We start from the raw sequence: 22,930 nt of genomic DNA on the forward strand, positions 1-22,930 counted from the left end.
GAAAAGTTGGACAGACTGGGTGTCACCTACACAAACTATGCAGATGACACCCAGATCCTCATACCCCTTTCGGGTGACTTCGAGGCAGACTCAGCCTTGGTGAACAAGATCTACACCCTCATTCAGGCATGGATGGCCTCCCATGGCCTCTGCCTGAATGACGATAAAACTGAGTTACTAATCCTAGGCTCTGAAGCTAAAATCCAGAAATTAAGCCCAAGCTACACATTCTTCAGCATTGATAACAATCCTATCAAGGTGATGTCTGTGGTTAAAACCCTTGGATTCTATTTGGACTCATCCCTCACTCTCAAGAAGCAAGTCAACTCTCTTGCCTCCTCTACCACTTACACCTGCAAACTCACCCGCACTTCCAGACCGTACCTCTCTAGTGCTAGTTGCATCACCCTCGCCAATGCTCTTATGTCTAGATTAGACTTTTGCAATTCCCTGTATTCAGGAGCCGATAAATACATCACAGACAAAATTCAAAGACTGTAGAACAATGCCTTGAGAGCAGCACTAGACATACCTTACAGAGAGCATATCACCAAAATCAGGAAAGAGGTTAACTGGCTGAAGATAACGGCTAGAATCCTCCTCAAAACTGCTTCCCTTACATCTAAATGCCTGAACAACCTAGCTCCGCCGTATTTAGTGGAAAAAATCACTAGGAAAACATCCACCCGCCCCACAAGATCTGCTAACACCTTCAAATTAAGAGACTCCTAGGTTCAAACGCTCGACTGCGGGAGGAACCAGTTTTCCTGTCAAAGCTGTACAATGCATGCTGGAACAAGTTACCACCTCACCTCAGAACTGAACAACCTTACCCTAAATTTAGACATAAGATTCTTAAATGGCTGCGCGCAAATGACACAACCTGACTTACACCCAGCCCACCACACTTGGCCCATACCGAACCTTTTGCATCCACAAACTACTCTGTACTCTAGGTAACTGAGCATGCATCATCACCCACTAGGACCCATATGATATATATGAGATTGACTTATAAACTTGAATATATAATTGTCTATATAGATAAACATGCTAGGGAGCCTTGGACATCCCAGGTTATGCCCTGTACTTTTATATACTTTGCCTATGTGTTTTATATACTCATGCCAAATACTGTAAAGAAGCTTAAGTTTTCGTGTGTATACTGTTGCGCCCGGCTACCTAAGGGTTTGGCGCGCATTACCAAATAAATAAACAAACTAAAGAGTTCAATAACTTCTAGAAAAACGTATGTGTTTCCTTTGTGTTACTATCCCCTGCACACTCTTTACTTTAGGACTAACCTTACTTATAGCTCTTGTCTAGGGACGTCTAGGCATTTATCTCAACCTGCAACTCTTGAAGTTACTAATAAAACTATTTATGTTCAACCACCAAAGGTCGGCGTCGTGTATGCAATTGCACTGCCTCACTACACATTGGTAACTTTGACCTTGTTTTAAATGTTGGGTTTCTCCCCAGGAAACATGGGTGCATTGAATGTTCTGGTAGTTATTGTGAACCCATCTGTGGTGTTCAGTATGCCCTTGCTGAGGTGCTTGATCATCCTCTTCATGGACAGCTGTGTTCTAAAAAATTGGCCGAATGCATTTCACGTCTTGCTCTTTTTTTAGCCATTGCATGCTTGAAATAATTCTTTGCCAAAAGGGTTCTTTGTTGAGTGTTTCGTTGATGAGTGTAGCCTGTGTGTTTCACGCCTAAACCCAGAGCCAGGAGTCCAGAAGTGTAAGAGTCCTGGAATCCTGCAGTATCCCGCCCATCTAATGCAGCCTTAATGACTGCATTGGCTGCGAGTTGACGTTTCGTGCTTTTGCCCAAATGCTCTCTGGCATATCTTGAAAGAGCTCCTGCATAGCATTCCACTGGGACCGGTCATACCTGCCGATAAGTGCAGTGGCATTTGAGATTTGGATGTTCTAGGCAGCTGAAGTTGCCATTCTCTTGCCCATATGAAATAATGTTTTGCTCTCCTTGTCAGAAGAAGCCTCTGTAGTTGATGTTGGGGGTGTGGGTTCTTACAACATTCCAAAGCTGTGGTAATAACTAGTTAGACAGTCATAGTCTGGTCTCTGACTAGCAGTGGGTCATTCAGTGACAATTTATATTTGTTTTGATTCTCATATTTATGGGTTTACAACCAGAGGTAATAAAGAAGATTAAAAGAGAATGAGACTGACGGTCAAGGATAACCACAATTCTTCCATTTACTTCAATGGAAACCCTTGAATATTTTAACAGCTGTTCCATTGTCTGTGCTTCATGATATGGGTTTTGCAGTTAATGTGATGTATTTTTGTGCACCTCAAATAAAGTTCTTTAAAACAAAAGTTGCTGTTGCCTCCATGGAGGCCTTTAATTACTGTTGCATTGATATAAAAGGTATGTATTGTGTGGAGGGTGTATCTCCTCCAGATTATCGGGAGATAAAAACCCTTTCCTCTGGGTCCTGCTGGATGCTTATATTCAACTGGACAACTGCAATCTTGTGACGTACCCCATATGTATATTGAAACACAACATTCTTGGCTTTAACCAATTGTCACACTCACATGGACTCTGCAGGAACAATCGGTACCTCTTCTCATTGGCTGGTTGGGCAAGGGCTGGGCCAGAATGGATACTGGGCCTGCCAAACAAAAGTGGAGTTCAGCGTTACTGATCCCGTAAATTATCCCGGGATCTACCCCTCCCAAAATACCCTGTGTGTATGGCTCTCTCAGGGATAGTGCACTGCTCACCTTTATAGCATGTATGGTGGGCTCTCCATCCTGCAAGGCGCAGGGGTTCCAAGTCTTGGAGGTGTGTGAATACCAGTTACTTCACTGATCCTTACTTCGTCCCACATAGGTGTCAGATAAGTTCTGTTCTCAGCAACTCCATTAACACAAATCCTGTCCTAATGATAGGAAATGGTGGTGCAGGTTCCTTCCCCCATTTGAACAGTTCCACAGGGGTTAGCATTTGTATTGTCTACTCTGAGCGCTAAGCGCAGAGGTTTAATCTCCCCTTTCCTTTCTCTGTGCGTCTTCTGCCGTTGCAGTGTAGATGATTAAGTTACTTACCAACTGGTAACGTTCTTTTGATTGGATGTTCCTCGCTGTGTACTTCGGAAACTTTTTCGGCAGAGGGCGTCCTGCGTCGATGGCCCTCGAAGGCCTCCGTCGAGGGCAACATCACTGGATGTTATAAATAGGACGCACTACGCCTGTAGCCTCAGTTCATGTGTTTTTCCTCCATAACGTGTGACATGCACATAACCAATGCCTGCTTGACTGCACATAGCCTTGCGGAAACGTAAGCTGCAATCGCATAGGAAATTCTCCAGAGGGGCAGGCTGGGAGGGCGATGTGGAATACGTTGGAGGAAAATTCAATCGAAAGAACGTTACCAGTTGGTAAGTAACTTGTTCTTCGAATGGATTGTGTCCTCCAACGTATTCCACATCTTTGACAGACTCCCAAAGCAGTACCAGAAAATGGAGGGAAAAAGAATTTAGAGTACCCAATCAGATGGCAGAATAAAGAACTGCCATTCCAAAGGCCATATCTTGACCATGGAGCGTATCCAGTGAGTAATGCTTAACAAAGGTGTGGATAGAAGCCCATGTGGCTGCATCACAAATATTCCTTATAGGAACTCCCCGCTGTAGGGATGTGAAGTAGCCACGGCCCTAGTGGAATGAGCTCACAACCCTTCCGGAGGGTCCTTGCCTGCCAAACGGTAACATTCAGTAATAGTGAGTATAATCCACCTGGACAATGATTTGTCACAGCCTGGCCCAATCAGTGACCAGTATACCCCACAAAGAGTTGATCATCCACTCGGACCCTGGACATCCTAGAAATATTAAAGCTCAGAGCTCTCCTAGGGTCCAATCTATGGAGCCGCTCCTCTTCCTTACCAGGATGGGGAGGATAGAAAGAAGGAAGAGCCACTTTCTGGCTCAAATGAAATTCAGACACTACCTTAGGTAGAAAGGAAGGACATACCCTCAGTACAACCCTGTCCTTGTGAAACACAATAAAGGGTGGCTTAGATGAAAGTGCCTGCAATTCACTCACTCTGCGAGCTAATGTAACTGCAACCAAGAACACTGTCTTGAAGGACCATAATCTCAAAGGACAAGAGTGCAAAGGTTCAAACAGAGCACCCATGAGAAGCTTCAAAACCAAATTCAAATCCCAAACCAAAACCTTGAAAGGGGATGGCGGGAACACATAAGTCAGTCCTTTAAGAAATTGGGTAATCAAAGGAATCTTAAAGTGAACCTCCGTAACCCCTTTAACACTTGAGGAATGACAGTGACTGGGGGAAACGCGTACAGCAGTGGGAATGACCAATCCACTACGAATGCATCTCCTAAGGCTCCTCTTGGAGGAAATTCCCTTGAGCAAAATCTCTCGCACTTCCGGTTGGCACTGGTGGCGAAGAGATCCACTTGTGGGGTTCCCCAAAGGGCAAAGATCACCAGAAGGACTTCCTGAGCCAACTCCCACTCGTGAGAGACCATGCTCTGCCTGCTCAAAGTGTCCACCACCACATTTTCCTCTCCGGCCATATGAACTGCTGAGAGCGAAATGTCCTGGTGGATTGCCAGAACCAGAGCTGCATTGCCTCGCTGGACAACGGGAGTGACCCTACCCCCCCTTTTTTGTTGAGGTAAAGCATGGCCACTGTGTTGTCCGTCATGATCAGGACACTCTTCCCCCACAGAGATGGCACAAAAGCCTTCAGGGCCAGCCTGATGGCCCTCAGCTCCAACAGGTTCATGGGGAGTTTGGACTCCGACGGAGAGTAACGACCGCTGGCAGTCAAGTCTGCGGCATGAGCTCCCCATCCTGTGAGGGAAGAGTCCGTCACTACAGTCACCTCCGGCCACAGTTGCTAAAACGGCTCCCCCTTCATCAGGTTCCCCTCGTTGGCCCACCACAAAAGATCCTGGGAGACCGAGAGTGGAATCTGAACGGGATGTGACATCTTGCCTGAGAACTAGCACCACTGCATCTTGAGAACCCATTGCAGAGATCTCATCCTCAGCCTGGCCTCTGGCACCAATAAATGCAGGATGCCATGAGGCCGAGCAACCTTAAGAATTGGAAAGCCAGGAAACTCTGGGCATGTTGAAACCTGTCCACCATCTGCACAATGTGAAGAGCCCTCACCTTGGGAGGCGAGCACTTCCCCAAGGACGTGTCCAACACAGCCTCAATGTACTCGAGCTGTTGAGAAGGTGTCAGATCTGACTTCTTGAAATTGAGAGAGAAGCCCAGCCTGTGGAGGGGGGGCGGGTGAGACCGAGGTGATCCAACGCTTGCTCGGGAGAACGTGCACGGATCAGCCTGTGGTCCAGGTAGGGGAAGAGGTGAATTCCCCCCCTTGCCTGAGATATGCTGCCACCACCATCATTAGCTTGGTGTCTCGGAGCGGAGGTCAATCCGAATGGCAGGACCTGAAACTGAAAGTGCGAGTCGTCAGCCGCAAACCTCAGGTACTTTCTGTGCTTGGAATGAATCAGCATTTAAAAGTAAAAGTAAGCATCCTGTAGGTCCAGAGACACCAACCAATTCTGAAGTTGAAGGGCCTGGAGGACTTGAGAAAGAGTGACCATCTTGAACTTATCCTTCCCGAGAAGTTTGTTCAACCAACGCAAGTTCAGGATGGGTCTCAATCCCCAGTCTTTCTTTGGGATAAAAAAATAAGGGGAAATACCATCCCTTGTTCATCTCTGCTACAGGCACCAGTTCTATAACGCCTTTCTCTAGCAGGGTCAAGATTTCCTGTACAAGGAGCGGGTTCGGAAGCTTCAAAGAGATTCCCTGGTGGATTGTCGTGAGGCCGCTTTAGCAAGGTAAGGCACTAGCTGTGGGCTATTGTATCCAGAACTCACGCATCCAAAGTAACGGCCCGCCATTCTTCGAGATGCATAGACAGTCTGCCCCCAACCGGCGAACCATGGAACATGGATTCATGACTGTTTTGGAGTGGCTGCGGCAGCGCCTGAAGGCAAAGAGGCAGCTGCCTGAGCTGCTTTGGCACCTCTATTTCCCTGACCACCACGGGTGCTTTTACGCTGACCCGTTAGACTGGCAGCTCCTCTCATCCTACCAAAGGAGGAGTAGTAAAGAAAAGAGCCTCCCCTCCTTCTGCTGTCACGGAGATTGACGCACCGCTGCGCTTAAAGATTTTGCTGCAGCTTTTGAGGTCTGCAACCTCTCAAAGCTCTTGTCAGCCTTGCTGCCAAACAAATGCACGCCATCAATGGGCATGTTCAAAAGACAGGCTTGCATATTCGGAGCAAAACCTGACTTCCGCAAACCACGCAAATCTGCGTATAACGGTGCTCGCTGCCATGGACCAGCTAACACTGTTGGGCCATGCCCAAACCCGACTGAAGGGCTTCACACATGGCATCCTTGCCATCTTGCACGAGAGCAAGGAACCCATCCATTTCTTCCCCCTCGGGAATATACTCAGCCACAAGAGAAACAGTTCCATAGAGTGTGTGAGAATCTTGCCAAGGCACAAGTGGAGTTGGCGGATTTCAGCGCCATACTCCCCCACAGAAAACGCCTTGCATGCCCAACCGTCGAAGCGTGTCATCCCTATCAGGAGGGATGGTAGGGTATGCCGCCTGCCTTAAGGTGTCTGTAGCCGCTTGAACCACCGAACTCTCGGGAGTGGGTTGAGATGAAAGGTAGCTGGTCGCTACCGGAAGGGTGGTATTTTTTAGTTAACGATTTGTTAACTACCGGAAGAGATTCCGGGGCCTGCCAAGCAGCCACCACCCTTTTCTGCAAGGTCAAATGAAATGGCAACACCGGGTCAGAGGACAGACCGTGATCCAAAATGTCAGTTAAATCATCCTGAATAAAAGCTTCAGGAGGACTGGACCAACCAACGTATTCAGTTACTCTAGCCATAAGTCTCCTGTATGACGACTCAGCATGAGCCCCAGGCTCAGGCCTGCCAAATTCCACCTCAGGCGAAGTGTCCAGGCGACTAGCATCATGAAGCGATTGTCTCAAGTCTTCCAATTGGCTATCCCCTGAAAAGACAGGAGCCACATCAGGCTCAACATGGTCAAGATCTAAATCTGACCTCTCCTCCTCCTCCTCATAGAGGTCTTCCAGAGGGAGGTAAAGTCCTGTTTCGGAACAGCTGAGGGTCTGGAGTCCATAACAGGCCTTACAGACTTGGAAGTAGCCTTCCTTGGAGGATCCACAATACCAGGCATCTCAGACGGTAAATTGCAGCCAAAAGGCCCCGAAGGCGTCAAGTGCACCGATTGCTTTGGCGTTGACAGCTTCGAGTCAACAAGGACGCAGACGGCGAGGGCTGATACAAAGGCAAAGCTTCGATGTCCGTATCCGACGGACATGGCGTCAACGGAGTCAACGCCGACTTCGAGCCCTTAGCAGGTTTCTGTGGTCTCGCTGGGGACGAGGACCGAGACCTGCAAGCATGTCTCTTGCGACCATCCTGAGCCTTGTTCGAAAGGGACCTCGAATGTTCCCGATGATGATTGCGCCGAGAACCCGAGCCCGAAGGCGTACGAGCCACAGATCGAGACCGTTCCATGCTGGCTTCATTAGAAGGTGCGGACAGAACTGTGCCCTGCGATTGGAAAAATCGCCAAAATCTGCTCCCTGAAGGCCGCCCATTCCTCTGAGTCGAGGACTTAGTTGGACAAGCCACTTTCCTCGGGGCTCCATCCTCCGAGGAGGACAGGGAAGGCGACCAGTGACGGCACTTCCTAGAATGGCGAGACGAGGACTACGAATGGTGGGAACCACTCCGGGACCGAGACCCCCGGGACTCCTTCCAACGTGGAGAGTCACCCCCGAATCGTCGGTGGACATATCCTTGGGCTTGGATTTACAGGACTTCGTGGGTTTAGAACCCCAACCTTATGCGGGAGCATAAGGGAAACCTGAAGCTTTCCCTTATGCTCCCGCAAGGCCTTAGCAGTTAGTGACTGGCATTTGGAACAGTCGCCAGTGTATTGACTCTCACCCAAGAACCACACACAAATGCGATGCAGTCCCGGCAAATCTTGAAGCCAGACCGCGGAGTCGGAAGGGGTTGAAGAAGAAGACATATTGACAAGGAATACATGAGGCGCGCTGAGTCTCCGAAGCAAACACCTTTGCAGAATAAACAGAACTGAGGCTATGGGCGCCGTGCGTCCTATTTATAACATCCGGTGACGTCGCCCTCGACCGAAGGCCTTCGAGGGACATCGAACCAACGCCATCAACGCAGGACGCCCTCGGCTGAAAAAGATTCTGAAGTGCACAGCTGTGGACACAAAGATGTGGAATACGTTGGACGGCACAATCTATTCGAATGTCCTCTTGAAATGAACGATGTGCGCTGAAAAGCGAAGTTGGAAGGCTGGAGTGGATTGGAGCGGAATGAGACCTGCCGCGATCCTGATGACGGTAAGCATCCTTGGAAACATGGAGAGCTGCGTGTGTGCAAGTTCTTTCATGCCACCAGCTGCTGACGGGGTGTTTGAGTGTCTTGAACTTGCAGCGCTGCCTAGGATTGCGATTGCTGCGCTTCGTTCAACAGTTCGGTGTGTGGGGTGACTTTCTTAACCCTTTCTTACTGGTCTTTCTTTCTTTTTTTCCCTCTCCGCAGGTGCAGCCAAGCAGGAGCTGGAGATCCTAATGTCGGAATATGCTGTACCCAGTTCGGAGTGCTGCTGTCCTGCGGATCGGTTGAACGGAGACTGGTAAATTGAGCAGAGAGCATCTTCACTGGTCCTTGGAATGTTATAATAATCCAGATTTGTCTCTCTCATTGCAGGTCGAGATGGAGCTGTGGTGAGCGTGTAGCTGTTACATCAGAAACTACACGAAGCACGGACTGGTTTCTGGGCGTGGCTTAAACAGGCAGCCACGCTCAGAAACTAGAACGTCTTCATAGTTACACAAAGGCTCCTTAACCAACCATTTTGAGTGGCTATGAAGTGTTCATCCCCTAAAGGGATGTAATGCCTGTAATTGCTGGAGGTGCCTAGCATGCCTGATTCTGACCAACTTAGCCCCAACATGCATGTTCTGCGACCCCTAAAAACCAAAGGAGAGGAATGCCCTGCTAGCAGTGCAGTGCCCATGACACCAATCAGGTTTTAGAAGCAGTCATAGCACAGACACCACTCTTCTGGATCTGAAAACATCAATTCTTCAGCAATTGGACAAAGGTAAAACATCTCTTCTGATGCTATTGGATCTTACTGTGGCCTTTGACCTTGTTGATCATACCATAGTAGCTACCAGGCTTCAAGACACTGCCTACTTCTCTAGTGAAGCGTCTAGCTGGCTCCGGTCCTTTCTCTCTAATCAAATGGCGAGAGTCTTTCATGACGATTGTATGGCAGAAGGCTATGTTTTGGAATTTGGGGTGCCCCAGGGATGCTGTGTGTACCCAACATTTTTTAATATCTTCACTCTTCCTCTCTTCAACTGCTTGGATGCGGAAGGCGTTCGGAACACAAACTATGCGGATGACACACTGTGTCTTTTTCCTCTCTGAGCTAACTATGAGCTTGACTCTCAAACCATTAATGAAACCTACAATCAAATTCATCAATGGATGACTCTTAATGGGCTGGTACTCAACAATGAAAAAACAGATTATGCTGGTAGGCACAGCCTCTAAGCTCCGTAAAATGGATCCTGCCTATGCCACTTTTCAAATTGCTGACTGCCATTTAACAACGCTTACGATGGTTAAGACACTTGGTATGGTATTGTACTCAGAGCTCACAATGAAAGCACATGTCAGCAGTCTTGCACCTCCTATTATGTTAAGTTACTGGTAGAGGTAAGACCATTCTTTGACACAGCAGATAGTGCCACACTAGCTCATGCGATTATCAGCTCTCGCTTGGACTACTGTGCCAGTCTATTCCGTGAAGTGGAAAGACAGAGCTCAATCGACTGCAGGTATTCAAAAATAATGCAGTCAGGGTAGTCACTGGTCTTCACAGAACATGCGTCTGCGGTAAGAAGGTCACTCCACTGGCTGCCCATACAGAAGCGGATCCTTTTTAGGACACACTGCATTACGCCTGCATGTCTTTATGGGAAAATCCCGCCATATGTGACCAAATGGTAAGGTGGCTACCAATCAAGCGGACGCTACAAACCAATAAAACAGGACTGTTGGAAATACCTGCCGCTAAGCTATCCCATGTACAAAATAGCTGCTTCTCAGTGACAGCACCTCAGCTATGGAACACCCTTCGGCATGATCTAAGAGTATGCGGGCAGTTTTTTTAAGCATAGACTCAAGACCCTTCTGTTTGAATAAACTCAGTATAAATTCTCCCCGATTCTCTATCCTGATTCTCTGTTTTATGGTGTATGTCCTGTTACAAATAAATTAAATAAATACATTGGTTCTCCTTGGGAGATTCTGATGCTGGGGGGTCTTTAACTTCAGGTGATTTTACCACGTAATCTTGACGATTCTCTTGGTCATCCCCCTGAATGTCAAATGTACAATGAGCCTCTTGTGATCGGGCTTTGGCATGGCTTTGTTCACTCACTGTTTGAGCAGAAGAGACACCCATGCCCTCTTGGGTTTTCCTTCTCTCTCTGTTCTCTATACACCATCAGTAGGCTTACTTTTGCAGTTGCGTGATGGAGGGTATTTCCTTGCCAAGGAATTAGTCCCGTGTCCGAGAGGTCAACGATTCTCTCTTGGCCACTGCCTTCCTAGTATTCCTCTCCCTCCTCCTCATCCTTCTCATATAAAGGATCTGTGCCTTGTGATTGAGGGGTCTAATGTGCTTGAAAGAGCACCCTCTGCTGGTGTGCAACTACTAGTGTCTAGTGACAGTCCTAGAGATGGCACAACTTTGTTAAATCCACATTTAAGTCCACGAACCGTGTCTTTGTTAAAGTTTGACTTTATTTTAGAAGCAAGGTTTTAGACCTCCAGAACAGCTAGAAATCGATCTTATGTGCCACAACTAGGTTTTGAAGTATGTGGCTGCTTATGTGGAGTATGCTTCCCAGTACTGTATTTTGGGTGGCATCAGTTGGTTTGCACCATGTTTCACTGTGTTTTTCTGGCACTACCTTTTTAACGCCTTGTTTAGCTGCCAATTTATGAGTCAGTTTGCCAATTCTATACTTGAGACTTTGGCTTCGGACTTGGATTTGGCAGAAAATGTAGATTTGTATGTAGATGCTGGTTCTGTGTCTATAGCACCTCACGCTGTTGCAGGTAGAAGGTTCTTCTTGTGGATGGTAGTGGAGTTGGCACCAGAAAAAGGTGCTGCCTCATGGAGATTTTGCCTCCCAACCCCTAGCGTTTTGGATGTCATTAGGTCGCTCCTGAATGTGAAGTGGTAGCTGTGATGCTGGAAATGCATTGGAGGGACAGGGCCTCCATGTCCTTGTCCTGTACTCCCTTATGTGTGTTGTGTTTTTTTCTGCACAGGAGTCCAGTTAGGACCCCTGGCAGTGCAGCTCCTCCTCTTTTTGGTTGTTGTGAACAGAGACGCTTGGGATACCCTTTTGTACCCATGATTGGGGGTACAACCCTGTACCCCTAGTTTATGTTTGTGGGCACCTGTGTGTTGGCTACAGAGCAGGGATGTGCTGGTGGCAGCTTCATGCTGATGTGACAGGAGCTCTGAGTATCCTCCATTTTGGGATACCCAGGCCCTGCCATAGGAATCAGATGATTCCTGAAAGAAGGCAAGATGGCCCCTGGGGCCTCTTGGTTTCTATTGCCCGTTACCTTGTTTTCCCAACGTCCAGGGAAGCCCCTGCTCTGTCCCTTCCCCCGACTGGCTGTTGGGTGGAAGAACCATATATGGTATTGTGGGGAAGTCCAGGCAAGACTGGTTGGAGCCTTCCCAGTGACTGTATGTTGTGGGAAAACCCTTGGGGTGGGACCTATGTGAATAGTGTGACCTATGTGTGACCAATATGCATTCTCTGGTTTCTGTGTGTGTGACAATGAATGAGACAACCCTGCTGGAAAATGACATGAATGTTGTGTAGTGTGCTGAAAGGCTGGGTGCTTGTCCCAATCTACATTCCGTGTTATGGGTATCTGGGTGTAAGTGACTAACCTGAATGCATGTGAGCCTGATTGGCTGCCTGCCTGCATGAATGCCCCTCTGTAGGATTGGCTGACTGAGCCTGGATCAGCCAGAGTGAATGAGGGACAGATGTGTATATCTGGGGTCCTCTCACTTACAAATGTATTCAGAAGCTGAAGTTGAAACTTGAAGCTCATCCTTGAAGAACAGCTGGAAGAAGAATAATTGCTGCTGCATTTTCTTCAACGAAAACTAAAAGCGGTAAAGTCTGGCGAGAACTGATCCGAGAGAGGACCTTGCTAGGAAACCTCTCCCCGAGCTATGAGGGACCATTGTGCAACACCTGCTTAATCGAGACACCCTGGCAGCCAGTCCCAAAAGGCTGTCCAAACGAGAAGAGGTCCACCGAGAATCCTGAAGGGAAGCGACGGGACATCGAGGCCATCGAAGTCCATTGTCGTCGGCTGGGGTTTGGAAGATTTCTGTGACTGCTGGAAGCCAGTCGAAGAGTGTCGTCCAGAAGCGGGGACACCCTGCTGCTCGACAACCGGAGCCACAAAAGCTCCACCTTTGCTTAAGAACATTTGACAGAGGGCTACCTTGCAATCACTGTCGACCACTTTGTCCTGCCGGAGAAAGTCGAGGTTGCCGGCTATCAAGGAAAGTCAGCTGGTGGGTTTCCGCCACCCGAAGTGGACAAAGACGTCCCGAGGACACCAACAGAGTAAAGATCCGAAGTCCAGCCCGTGGTCGAGTCCCGATCGATGAAGCTATCCCAAGGTACGTGCTGCAGCTGCAGCACTGACAGGCCAGAGAACTGCCGAAGCAACACCCGACGCCCGCTGCGGGGCCGACATCCATCACCGAGTCTTCTTTGTGGCACCAAACACTTTTCATAGAGGTGGACCGCATGCCTCCTCTTCCCAGGACTTGCATCAACGACCGTCGAAGAGCACTGCAAAGGTCAAGCTGCTGTCTCGACGCCAGTGTTCCACTTTTCTTTGAGGCTCTCGACTCCCTGTGGCTCCTGCTTTAAAGGGAGTCCACCCTCAAGGGATCCGTACAAGAACCATCAAAAGAAACTCTTCCATCTCAGGCACAAATGGGGTGGTTGAACTTTTTGGCTAGAAAGCCAGACTTATTAAGCATTCATGGACTGGGTGTGTTAATCCTTTTATTACAGGTTGCCCAGGTTGGGGGGATCCTCACTCAAATGCGTCTCTATAGCTAAAGAAAGCATTCTGCCATTGTTTAACTTAACCTGCCTTCCCCTTCCTTATGATCTATGTTGATAAACCTTGCAGCATGATTTGTATGCTACCTAATAAGGGTCAGCAGTTGATGCATTTTAAAGGAATGTAAAGATAAGTGTGGTACCACATAGAAACTGTATATATTTCAATCAAACAAGTTTATTCGGAAGTATAAAAAATTCCATTAAACGACAAAAAGAGATAAATTACACGTTTTCAACATTACAAAGACACCAATTATATAAAAGACAGATAAAAGTAGATACCGAAAATTACAGGTCACAATCTACAATAATAAAAAAAATAACTGGCACTTACTTGCCGATCGGGAGGGGATATTTAAAAGTTATACATTATAATCAAGCATAAAACAAGACTCAACCACTTTTGCCCAAACACAGTTCATTGTAAAAATTAGTAGCACTAACTACCCCCCCCTTGCAGATTTAATAAGTTCTTTCTAAAATACATCGCTCTTTTTAAAAAGGTCAACAGAGCCCAGGATGTAAAAACTGACTCGGCACTCAGAAGAAACTCAAGTGCGACCTTGTGTGAACGAATCTCCGTTTTCTTGAGGGCGGGGACCAGGGTCATTCTGCGGATACCCGCATAACCTATGCAAAAGAACAACACATGCAAAAGGTCCTCACGCTTGTGGCCACAGACTGGGCAGCCGGCATCACTGGGAAAACTTTTCCAGTTGCACGTGTTTCCCTGTAGCCGAAGACAATCAAAGCGGGCCCTCGTAATCAGCCACCTATCTGTTTTAAAAGTGCTCCTAATCAAATATGGTTGGATTCCAGAGAGATTGCTGATGCTAGAGTGAAAAGAATCACATTTCTGAGTGTATCCCAGGAGAGTTTTTTTCCTAGCTACAATTTCTCCCAGTTTAACCTTGTAGGCTGCCCCCTCAGGCTTAGTGATTAAAGATTCAGGCGGAAACAGGGCACTTAGGTTAACTTCCCCCAATTTAGCAGAGACATAGGCTAACCATGGGATTTTTTTCCATCCTGATCTGCCAAACACAGTACGTAAGATAAAATGGCACAGAGTTGCGTGTTCATTAGCCCACAGCCGAATCCAAAAAAGTAAAAGGTGCCATCGCCCACTGATCCTCGCAGAACTCTGCCCCCAGTTCTCTGTGAATAGCTATTCCGGGGGCGCTGGTCGGTAGCCCCAGCAGGTTTTTAAAAAATTTGTTTTCTTTACCTTGGATTTCAGCCGCGTTTTGGAAACCCCAAATGGCTGCACCATACAGGGTGGTTGCCAAAGTTGCCAAAGTTTGTGCACCATAAATTTTCAGGATCACGTCAAGAGGCTGGGCTCTACTTTTTGACGCAAATCTAAAGAGTCCACCTATCTGTTGGCTCATTTTTGCCGATTGCTTGCCACATGTGCCCTTCCATTTAGGGCCTCTGAGAAACTAATCCCGAGGTAGTCGAACACCTTAACTCTAGGGATTGTTTCCCCAACGCATAGCATGGGTTTCATTGGTGCTGAACGTTTCCTTCCAACACATGCCATAACCGCTGACTTTTTAGTGTTGATTTTTAGGCCCAGATTGTTCATAAAGGTTGCATAGGCATCGATCAAGACCTGTAGTGCCCTTGGTGTTCTGGCTATTAGGACTGTATCGTCCGCATAAGCCAGGACCGGAAAACCCCTTCCCCCCAAAACCAGAAAGTCTGCCCTTACATCAATGAGGTCCCGCGAGAGACCATTGATATAGAGGCAGAAACAGATGGGAGCGAGCACACACCCCTGCCTTACGCCGCAACCCACCCGGAAACAAGCTGTACAGTGCCCACCCGGCCCACTACGTACACAGGCCTCGTTATCCGTGTGAAGGTCGACCAAAGCCTGCAGGATCTCCCCAGGACACCCCAAGGACCCAAGCACTGCCCAGAGCTTAGCTCTGTCCACTTTATCAAAGGCAGTGCTTAGGTCCATGAAAGCCAGATATACTGACTCACCCAGACTAAAATACCGAATTAGCCACCAAAATATAAAGGTTAAGGCTCTGTTCAATGGTGCCTACACAGAAACTGTATATATTTGTCATATTAGAATTACCAGAGTACAAAGTGTGTTATTAATTGTGTATATATCTCTGAACCTTATTTTTATATAGAGAGCTGTGTTAGCACATAATAGTGTGTGGACATTCCTTTGTGGGGGGCTTGGGGACTCACTGTACTTAAGAACCAGCCTGCATCACCTCCTGAGAGCTTAAGCCTTGGTTCCTCGTCCACAGCTACCATTTAGAGACTCTTGGCTGGGGTGCTCTGTGCCTCTGCTCTAACTACCCCCCTCCAGTCTTTACAGTGGCCTCTATTAATAGTGGGCCTGGCTGGTTTGCATCCCTCTGGGTCCACTTCTGCCTTGATGGCTAAAGTAGCTTTATCTTTTCGGGGTCCCTTTGTAACCCTTCCCCCAATGATTCTACATCATTGGGATCTCCCTGTGCCTCGGAAGTAACACTCTTAGCAGCCTCCATGGCATAAACCACCCATGGGTGTTGCATCTGACTTTGTAAAGTTGTGGACTTGAACTTTGTCCATGCTCCACACTGGTCTTCGGGTATGGTCTCTTGGCAAACAGATTACAAACCCCAGGGGTGTCCATCCAAGGGAACCTGGGTTTGCACTGAAGCAGAATTTAAAAAGTTTTCTCGATTTGTATTCGCAGCACCAGGTTTTAAGACCAGGAAAATGCAGAGAGGGAAACTTAAGACAGTCTTAATATGACCTGTACCCGTATGCACTCCAAAATGGAGTCAGGCTTGGCTCCAAGGAGCAGTCATTGCATCAATTTGGCGATTGATGCCAGGGGTCAGTGCCAATTTGGCGTTAATTGGATGTCAAGTAACTACATTGTACTGGCAAAACTCGGGCTTATTTTTCACTCGCACTTGGCATGACCGTAAATGCTGTATACATGTAGGGTAGGGATACTATGACAATGACGCTTAGTAAGAAAACCTCTTCCAATACTCTAACCTACCACTAAATGGTGGAACATGCAGAGTATGTGAATCTATATAGATTCAGAAGCCCCAGAAATATGAATAAACTTGTGGAGCTAATACCCAGAATTTTAAAAGGTGACTGAATATGTGATCCGCCCACACTGGGTCCATGAATTTTTTCTACAACTCTGTTTCCATCAAACCTCAATCTGAGGCAAAACGGTAAATTACTAAGTATGTTAATGAAAACTCCCAGAGGTTCCATAAAATGAGAGATACAGATCTGTCTCTTGAGACAATGGAAAGAAGAGAATCAGTCCAAGACCCTACCCTTCAAGACCAATCACTATTAAGTTATTTCTAACGGCGCAATAGCCAATCGTACAGGGTCAGATTAGAACAAAAAAATAGGTCTTGGCACAAACAGTCCATATTCGCCAATTGAGATTCGTGGCTTTTCATGACAAGTTATAATATCTCGGGTGCATTATGTGTAAAGTTATGGCAAATTGTGCAATTTGATGGACATTGGGCCAATTTCTTTCATAGTACTGCTCAATCTTTTACCTTCCATCTCTTCATTTTTTTTATATAAAAAAGTGCGTACTGACCATTATCCTTGCTGCTGTTTTCTTCAATGGTCATTTGTTCTGCTAATTCTGACAACGACTCGTCAATGGTCTGGCTTCCTCGCAGAGTGAGCGAAAGTCTTCTTTTAAACTTTTTCATTTTTCTTTCAGTTACGGGTCGTAGTCAAGAGAGACCTTCAAATAAAAGTTCACGGTTAGTAATTGGTATTTGAGTTTGCAAGAAATTAAGATGCATAAATAATCTAAAAAGACTTTCAATGACGAGAAACTGATCCAAATGTAACATTTGTTTTGCAAACCTCCACCAGTGAACACGGTTTACAGAGAGGTGACGGGAGACGAGGGGCCACCAAGCCACTCCAGTCTGTTTTCATAGCCGAGGCTCCATCACAAACCTCGCAATGTCTATAGATTTTCCTTTTCATGCCCATTGCAAAACCTCTGTACCTCTCGCGCGCATTCAATGACATTATTATGTTTGTCCCCATCAACTCTGCTAGGAAGCTGCTACCAATTCTGTACAAAAATGTAGAAATTAATTTCTCAAAAGAGCACATTCGTTCAGCCTTAAATTGCGGCACTGTAAAGTATAAGAGATTGTCCTCAGTAAATGGCTGTTCAATAATGGAATACGTAATTCACCAGATAGCTGTGAAATGGCCTATTAGTGCAGCCAACTACAACAGTGAAAGCTGTATGCACATTTGATTACTTTAATGTATTCTGTGCCTTTATTTTGTAGTTGGTGTTCTTATAACACTGCAGCACTTAGTTGCCTAACCTCGCACAGTAAACAAGTCAGATGGCCAGAACATCACTGCAATATGTATATCACTGGTCTGCCTAACACTTGAGTGAGATGTCCCTGGATATTCACTTAGATAATGCTAGCAAGCAAAATAAAAGACCGGTAGCGTGGTGCTTTTATTTTGTCCTCATCAGGTTGAGCTTTGCCAAAGCCAGACCTGGAATGTGCTAATTTCTGGAAAGTGCCACATCTCTGCATCTCTGCCTCTGGGTGGCGCTGTCTGCAGACCGGTGGGGTGTTGTCTACCATCTCCAGAGAAGACCCTGAAGGATTATTTAACATTTCCTTCCATTAATCTGTATTTCCAAAAACATGGATGTCAATTCCCATAATGCACCTGGAAGATTCCTGGAAAACCCAGTAGCCCAATCCGGAAACTTTTTGGGAATCTGGATTGCATGCACACTGGTTTCACTGTGACTGGAACCAAACTGACTAATTTCAATGGACTGCAACATTCAAAGTGCCAGGGCAATTAATGTGCTTTGGTTTCCATACAAAAACTCCTGGTGTTTGTCAGCACTGGATCCTCTCCGAAAGTCCATGCCAGAGATTTCCATTTACCACACCTGTGGCTGCTTGTGTTCAGCTCAAACATGCAGCTCCACCCTGGCTTTCCACACTGCTAGCACTACTTATTAGCTGCCACGCCCACAAGCTTACTCTTGCATCACGTTCTGAACCTTGTGCAGCTGGAACCCATTTGAAATCTCTCTGCATTGCTGACTCCTGTCTTGGGCTTTGCATGCAACTCTTCCTTGCTTCTCTGCTGCCTGGCTCCAATTCTTAAAGCATTGCCTTGCAGGCTGTCCTGCACCCTCTTCCTGCGGCCAGTGTGTTTGCTACTTACCTTTGTGATGCACCCTGCAACAATGTACCCCTGTTTCTTGTCCTCATTTCCTACTGCGCCCAGCCCCAGCCACTGTACTGTACTGTGTCCCTGCAGCTTTCAGTTTCTTTAACTTGTGCTGTTTCCTGTCAGTCTACTCTGCTCCATTCTCTGCATTTCCTTGCTTCGAGGTCTATTTACTTCCAAGCTTTACCTCATTAGTCAGTCTCTTTTTCTTGCTTCTTTTTATTTATTTTTTATTGTGCATTTAGTCACACAAAAGGCCTTTTTACACATTTCATCATTTTTGAATGAGAAATTATCAGTTCATAACCGTATTTAAATATTTTAAAAAAGAAAAAGTCAATGAAGTGAATGAACAGACGTACAAAACAGCGCTGAAAGCGATGAAAGACAATTAAAAACATAACACAAACTTCATCAAATCAAAACAATTAAGAAGCAAAAATAAAGAAGGAAAAAGGATATATGCAATTCTTGGAATACTTACATTTACAAATGTAACGACAGTTTTATAAAATTCAGTTCATTCAAATGTTTTCATAATGCAATGGACAATGAGATCACCTTTCCTGCTAATAGCCTATGCAGGAAGTCTTGGGTAGAAATCCAAGCTGTATCATGGACAAAACCTGAAAAGTGTTTCACCCTAATGGTTAAAGTAAATGAACATGAAATCAGAACATGCTGCATGTCCTGTAAATAACCTTCTCCACATAAGGTACATTCACCAGCAGAAGGTTTCAATTCGATTAGTCTCATTAGTTTTTCAAGTTTAAACTTAATAACTCATTATTCCACAAATGATTCGGAAATCTTCTGATGCAAGGTAGAACATAGATTTTTCACACCTGACTAAAGTTTTTAGTATTCTTCAAATTAGTAATCACGCTCTGGGTTGGATGCAATCGGAGCAATATAATGCACGTTTGACCTTATCTGGGTTATCTATAATAGTTGAGATGTACATTCGCATTGCTCTAGAATCTTTTCAGCATCATCGTGCATGCTAGGAAGATAGGTATTCTTTTGCATGTGTATATACTCACTGATGTCTATAATAATTGATCGGGAGGATCAGAATTAATCGATAGAAGGCCAGAACCTTCCAGTCAATTTCAGATTGAAGAGAATGTAGACAGAGTTCATATCTCAGCCTTGAGATGGGAAGAGACTGTGGCAGAGATAAGGTTCTTTTCCGTAACCAAGCCGATCCCAATTGATGTTACGGGCACAGGGAGTACATTCCATCCCATAAAGGAGGGCTGGAATAATTTTGCCTTTATAAAATTTTATTAGAGGCATTAGGGAGAATCTACAATAAGAAAATAAACGTTTTTTTAACTGGCACATATATTGGTGTGATTTGCTCTTAAGATAGGATGTTAATTCTTAGAGCGACTGATTAGTTCTGAGATTAAGGCCTAAATATTTTTTTATTTTTTACTATCGGGTAGTATATGCAGAGCTATGCTCCAATGTTGTTTACAGAGCCTGTTGGTTGGTTTACCAGACATGATTATGTTCGATTTTGTTGGATTGATTATTAAGTCATTTTTCTTGGCATATAGTTCCATTGCTGAGATGAGATGTTTTAACCCTAGCGTAGTGGTCAATAAGGGCGATGTCGTCTGCATAAACTAGTAGATGGATTTTGCTATTTCCAATGGAAGGGGATGCAAATGTATAATTTCTCATAAAAGGAACAAAGCCCGCCAGATATAGATTGAAAAGTAGAGCTGCAAGTATACACCTTTGCCTAACAGCATAGTCTAGAGTATATTCATTATCTTGCTTCGGTTTGTACTGTTTCTCATTTGTTTGAGTCCTGTTTTTCAAAGTCTTGCATTGTATTGTTCATGTGTTTCCAGTCCAATTTTTTAGCATGCTTGTGTTACCTCAATTAAGTTACCTTGTGCCAGTACCCTGTTCAGTTACCTTGTGCCAGTAACCTGCTCAGTTAGCTTGTGCCAATAACCTGGTTAGTTACCTTGTACCAGTAACCTGCTCAGTTACCTTGCCTCTGTTCCCTTGCACCAGTTCCATACCACTGTTGTCTGCTTTCCTAGTACCGGCTTTCCTGTTCTGAACTCGTTTCCCTTTTGGGGCTCTTAGTTTATGGTAAGTGTTGTATCGTGTCTGCACCAGGTCCTCTGTGTATTCCTTTCAATAGAGATTGGCTCCTATACCCTAGGAGGAAATCCCTGCCCCTTGCTTAGTCTCGTTTTACTTGTAATCTATAGTGTATTTCATTTAACAGCGTGTTGTGTTCTGTTCCCACAGAAGGCATCCACTTGTCTCGTGTAAATACACTACGTGTTTGTGCCTTAAGGTCCAGATACAGAAGCCACTCTTGCTGCCCCGTTCCATAGGCGTGCATGGTATTTGCGCCTGAAACAGTAACTTATTTCTTTCTTCATTTGTATAGGGCACTGAAAACCTCAGGCATCAGGGAACTTGTAGAAACCAGTTACATGTGGCCCAGAGGCAGTGTGGGTACATATTCAAAAACAAAGCATTACATATATCAGAAACAATGCATAGGTTAATGGTGGTACAACATGATCAGGTTTATGACAACAGACATGTTTTGAGAGCTCTGCGAAAGGCCCAGTAGGATTCTTCCGCTCTCAGTGTGAGAGGGTTCCATTGTTTTGCAGCAGTGACTGGAAAGCTGGAACCTCCAGCTCTAACACGCTGGAATTTAGTTTGCAAAAGTCTGAGTGTAGGGAGTTCTGGTGGTCCAATCCGTTTGGTGCTTGACAATTTCTTGGGACAAATAAGGAGGGGCATATTTTGAGATGCACTTATGTGGGATGGAAAGTGTCTTGAATAGAATTCTTTGACGGATGGGGATCCAAAGTACTGCTCTTCAGGCATCAGATATATGTTGACCTGGGCAGCCCGTAGGGCATTATTTTGGATAGTTTGGAGTTTTTGTATGTTGTGGGTAGATGTGCCAAAGAAGAGGGCGTTGCAGTAATTTAGCCTTTACAGCCCGGGCGATCGTTAGGCAGCTATCTACTGAGAGATAGGGTCTGGCAGTATTGAGGAGTTTCGTGGAATATGTAGCTGAGGAGGATATTGCATTTACTTGGCGGGAGAGGATAGTGTCTAGGTAAACTCCTATAGTTTTCACTTCAGGTGAGACTGAGGTCTTGGTGCCATCAATGTTGAAGGCCGAGTATTCTGGGTCAAATTTTATTTATCACAAAGGGGGGCCCTACGAAAAGAAGTTCAGTCTTCTCGTCATTGATCACCATCCAAGCTTGGATGGTAGCGTATGGAACAAGTTACTTACCTGTAACTGTTGTTCTCCAGCATGGGTCTGGCATGGATTCACATGCTCATGAATATTCCCCGTCGTCAGGCTGGGAATCCTCGGTAAAGAAAAAACCAGTATCAGTTTCGTTTCTGATCTGTCTTTCGTAGTAATAACCAATCACTGGTCTCTGCGTCATACTGACCACAGCCAATGACTGCCCTCTACCTAAGCACCGCCTCTGGCAGCCATCTTCAGATTTGGAAGCACGTGAAGTGGCAGTATGACCAAGTGAAGAGCCGCAGAGGGGTAGGCGGGAGGGTTCGCATGTGAATCCATGCCAGACCCATGCTGGAGAACAACAGTTACAGGTAAGTAACTTGTTCCTTCTCCAGCATGGGGTCTGGCATGGATTCACATGCTCATGAATAAAGAATACATAGCAGTACACACATGCACAACCACGGGAGGTGGCAAAGGCTCAACATTAAGCATCACATCAACTCAACATTAAGCATCTTACCTCCTCACCAGGCTCACCTCAGGCGAACAGGTTGCGCAGCACTGCTTGGCCGACCCTGGACTCCTCCCTGGAATCCCGGTCGACGCAGTAGAATTTCGTGAAGGTGTGCGTCGACCTCCACGTAGCAGCCCTGCATATGTCCAGCAGGGGCACACCAGATAGGAACGCCGTGGTAGCTGCGATCGCTCTGGTGGAATGGGCTCTCAGACGGCCAGGCAGCGGTCGGTTTGCCAACCGGTGACAGTACATGATACAGCCGGAGAGCCATCTGGAAATGGAAGCCTTCGAGAGAGCCTTCCCCTGATTGACAGGTCCAAAGTTCACAAAGAGTTGTGACGTCTTCCGAAAACACTTCGTGCGGTCTACGTAGAACTTCAGCGCTCTAGCCACATCCAGCGAGTGCAAAGTCCTCTCAGCCGGCGACGAAGGCGACGGGAAGAACACAGGCAACACCAAGGGTTTGTTGAGATGGAAGTCTGACGGCACCTTGGGCATGAAGGAGGGGTGCGTCCTGAGCACTACCCTCGTGTCGTGGAAAGTCAAGTACGGGGCCTTGCAGGAAAGGGCCTGGATCTCTCCCACTCGTCG

The 22,930-nt window shown here is 46.3% G+C and overlaps 1 protein-coding gene across 2 annotated transcripts in view; it reads right to left on the reverse strand.

Annotated features, from left to right (window-relative positions):
• Nucleotides 1-22,930, reverse strand: part of CDK17 (cyclin dependent kinase 17) — a 1,505,117-nt gene that overhangs the window by 930,159 nt on the left and 552,028 nt on the right. For both annotated transcript variants that reach the window (XM_069629414.1, XM_069629415.1), the window contains exon 3: nucleotides 16,921-17,073. In XM_069629414.1, coding sequence (XP_069485515.1) covers nucleotides 16,921-17,038 — 118 coding nt within the window. In that variant the 5' untranslated portion in view covers nucleotides 17,039-17,073. The remainder of the gene's footprint in view (nucleotides 1-16,920; nucleotides 17,074-22,930) is intronic.

The sequence above is a fragment of the Ambystoma mexicanum genome, chromosome 12 (assembly GCF_040938575.1).
Source record: "Ambystoma mexicanum isolate Mex_15411 chromosome 12, UKY_AmexF1_1, whole genome shotgun sequence".
Taxonomy (NCBI): Eukaryota; Metazoa; Chordata; class Amphibia; order Caudata; family Ambystomatidae; genus Ambystoma; species Ambystoma mexicanum.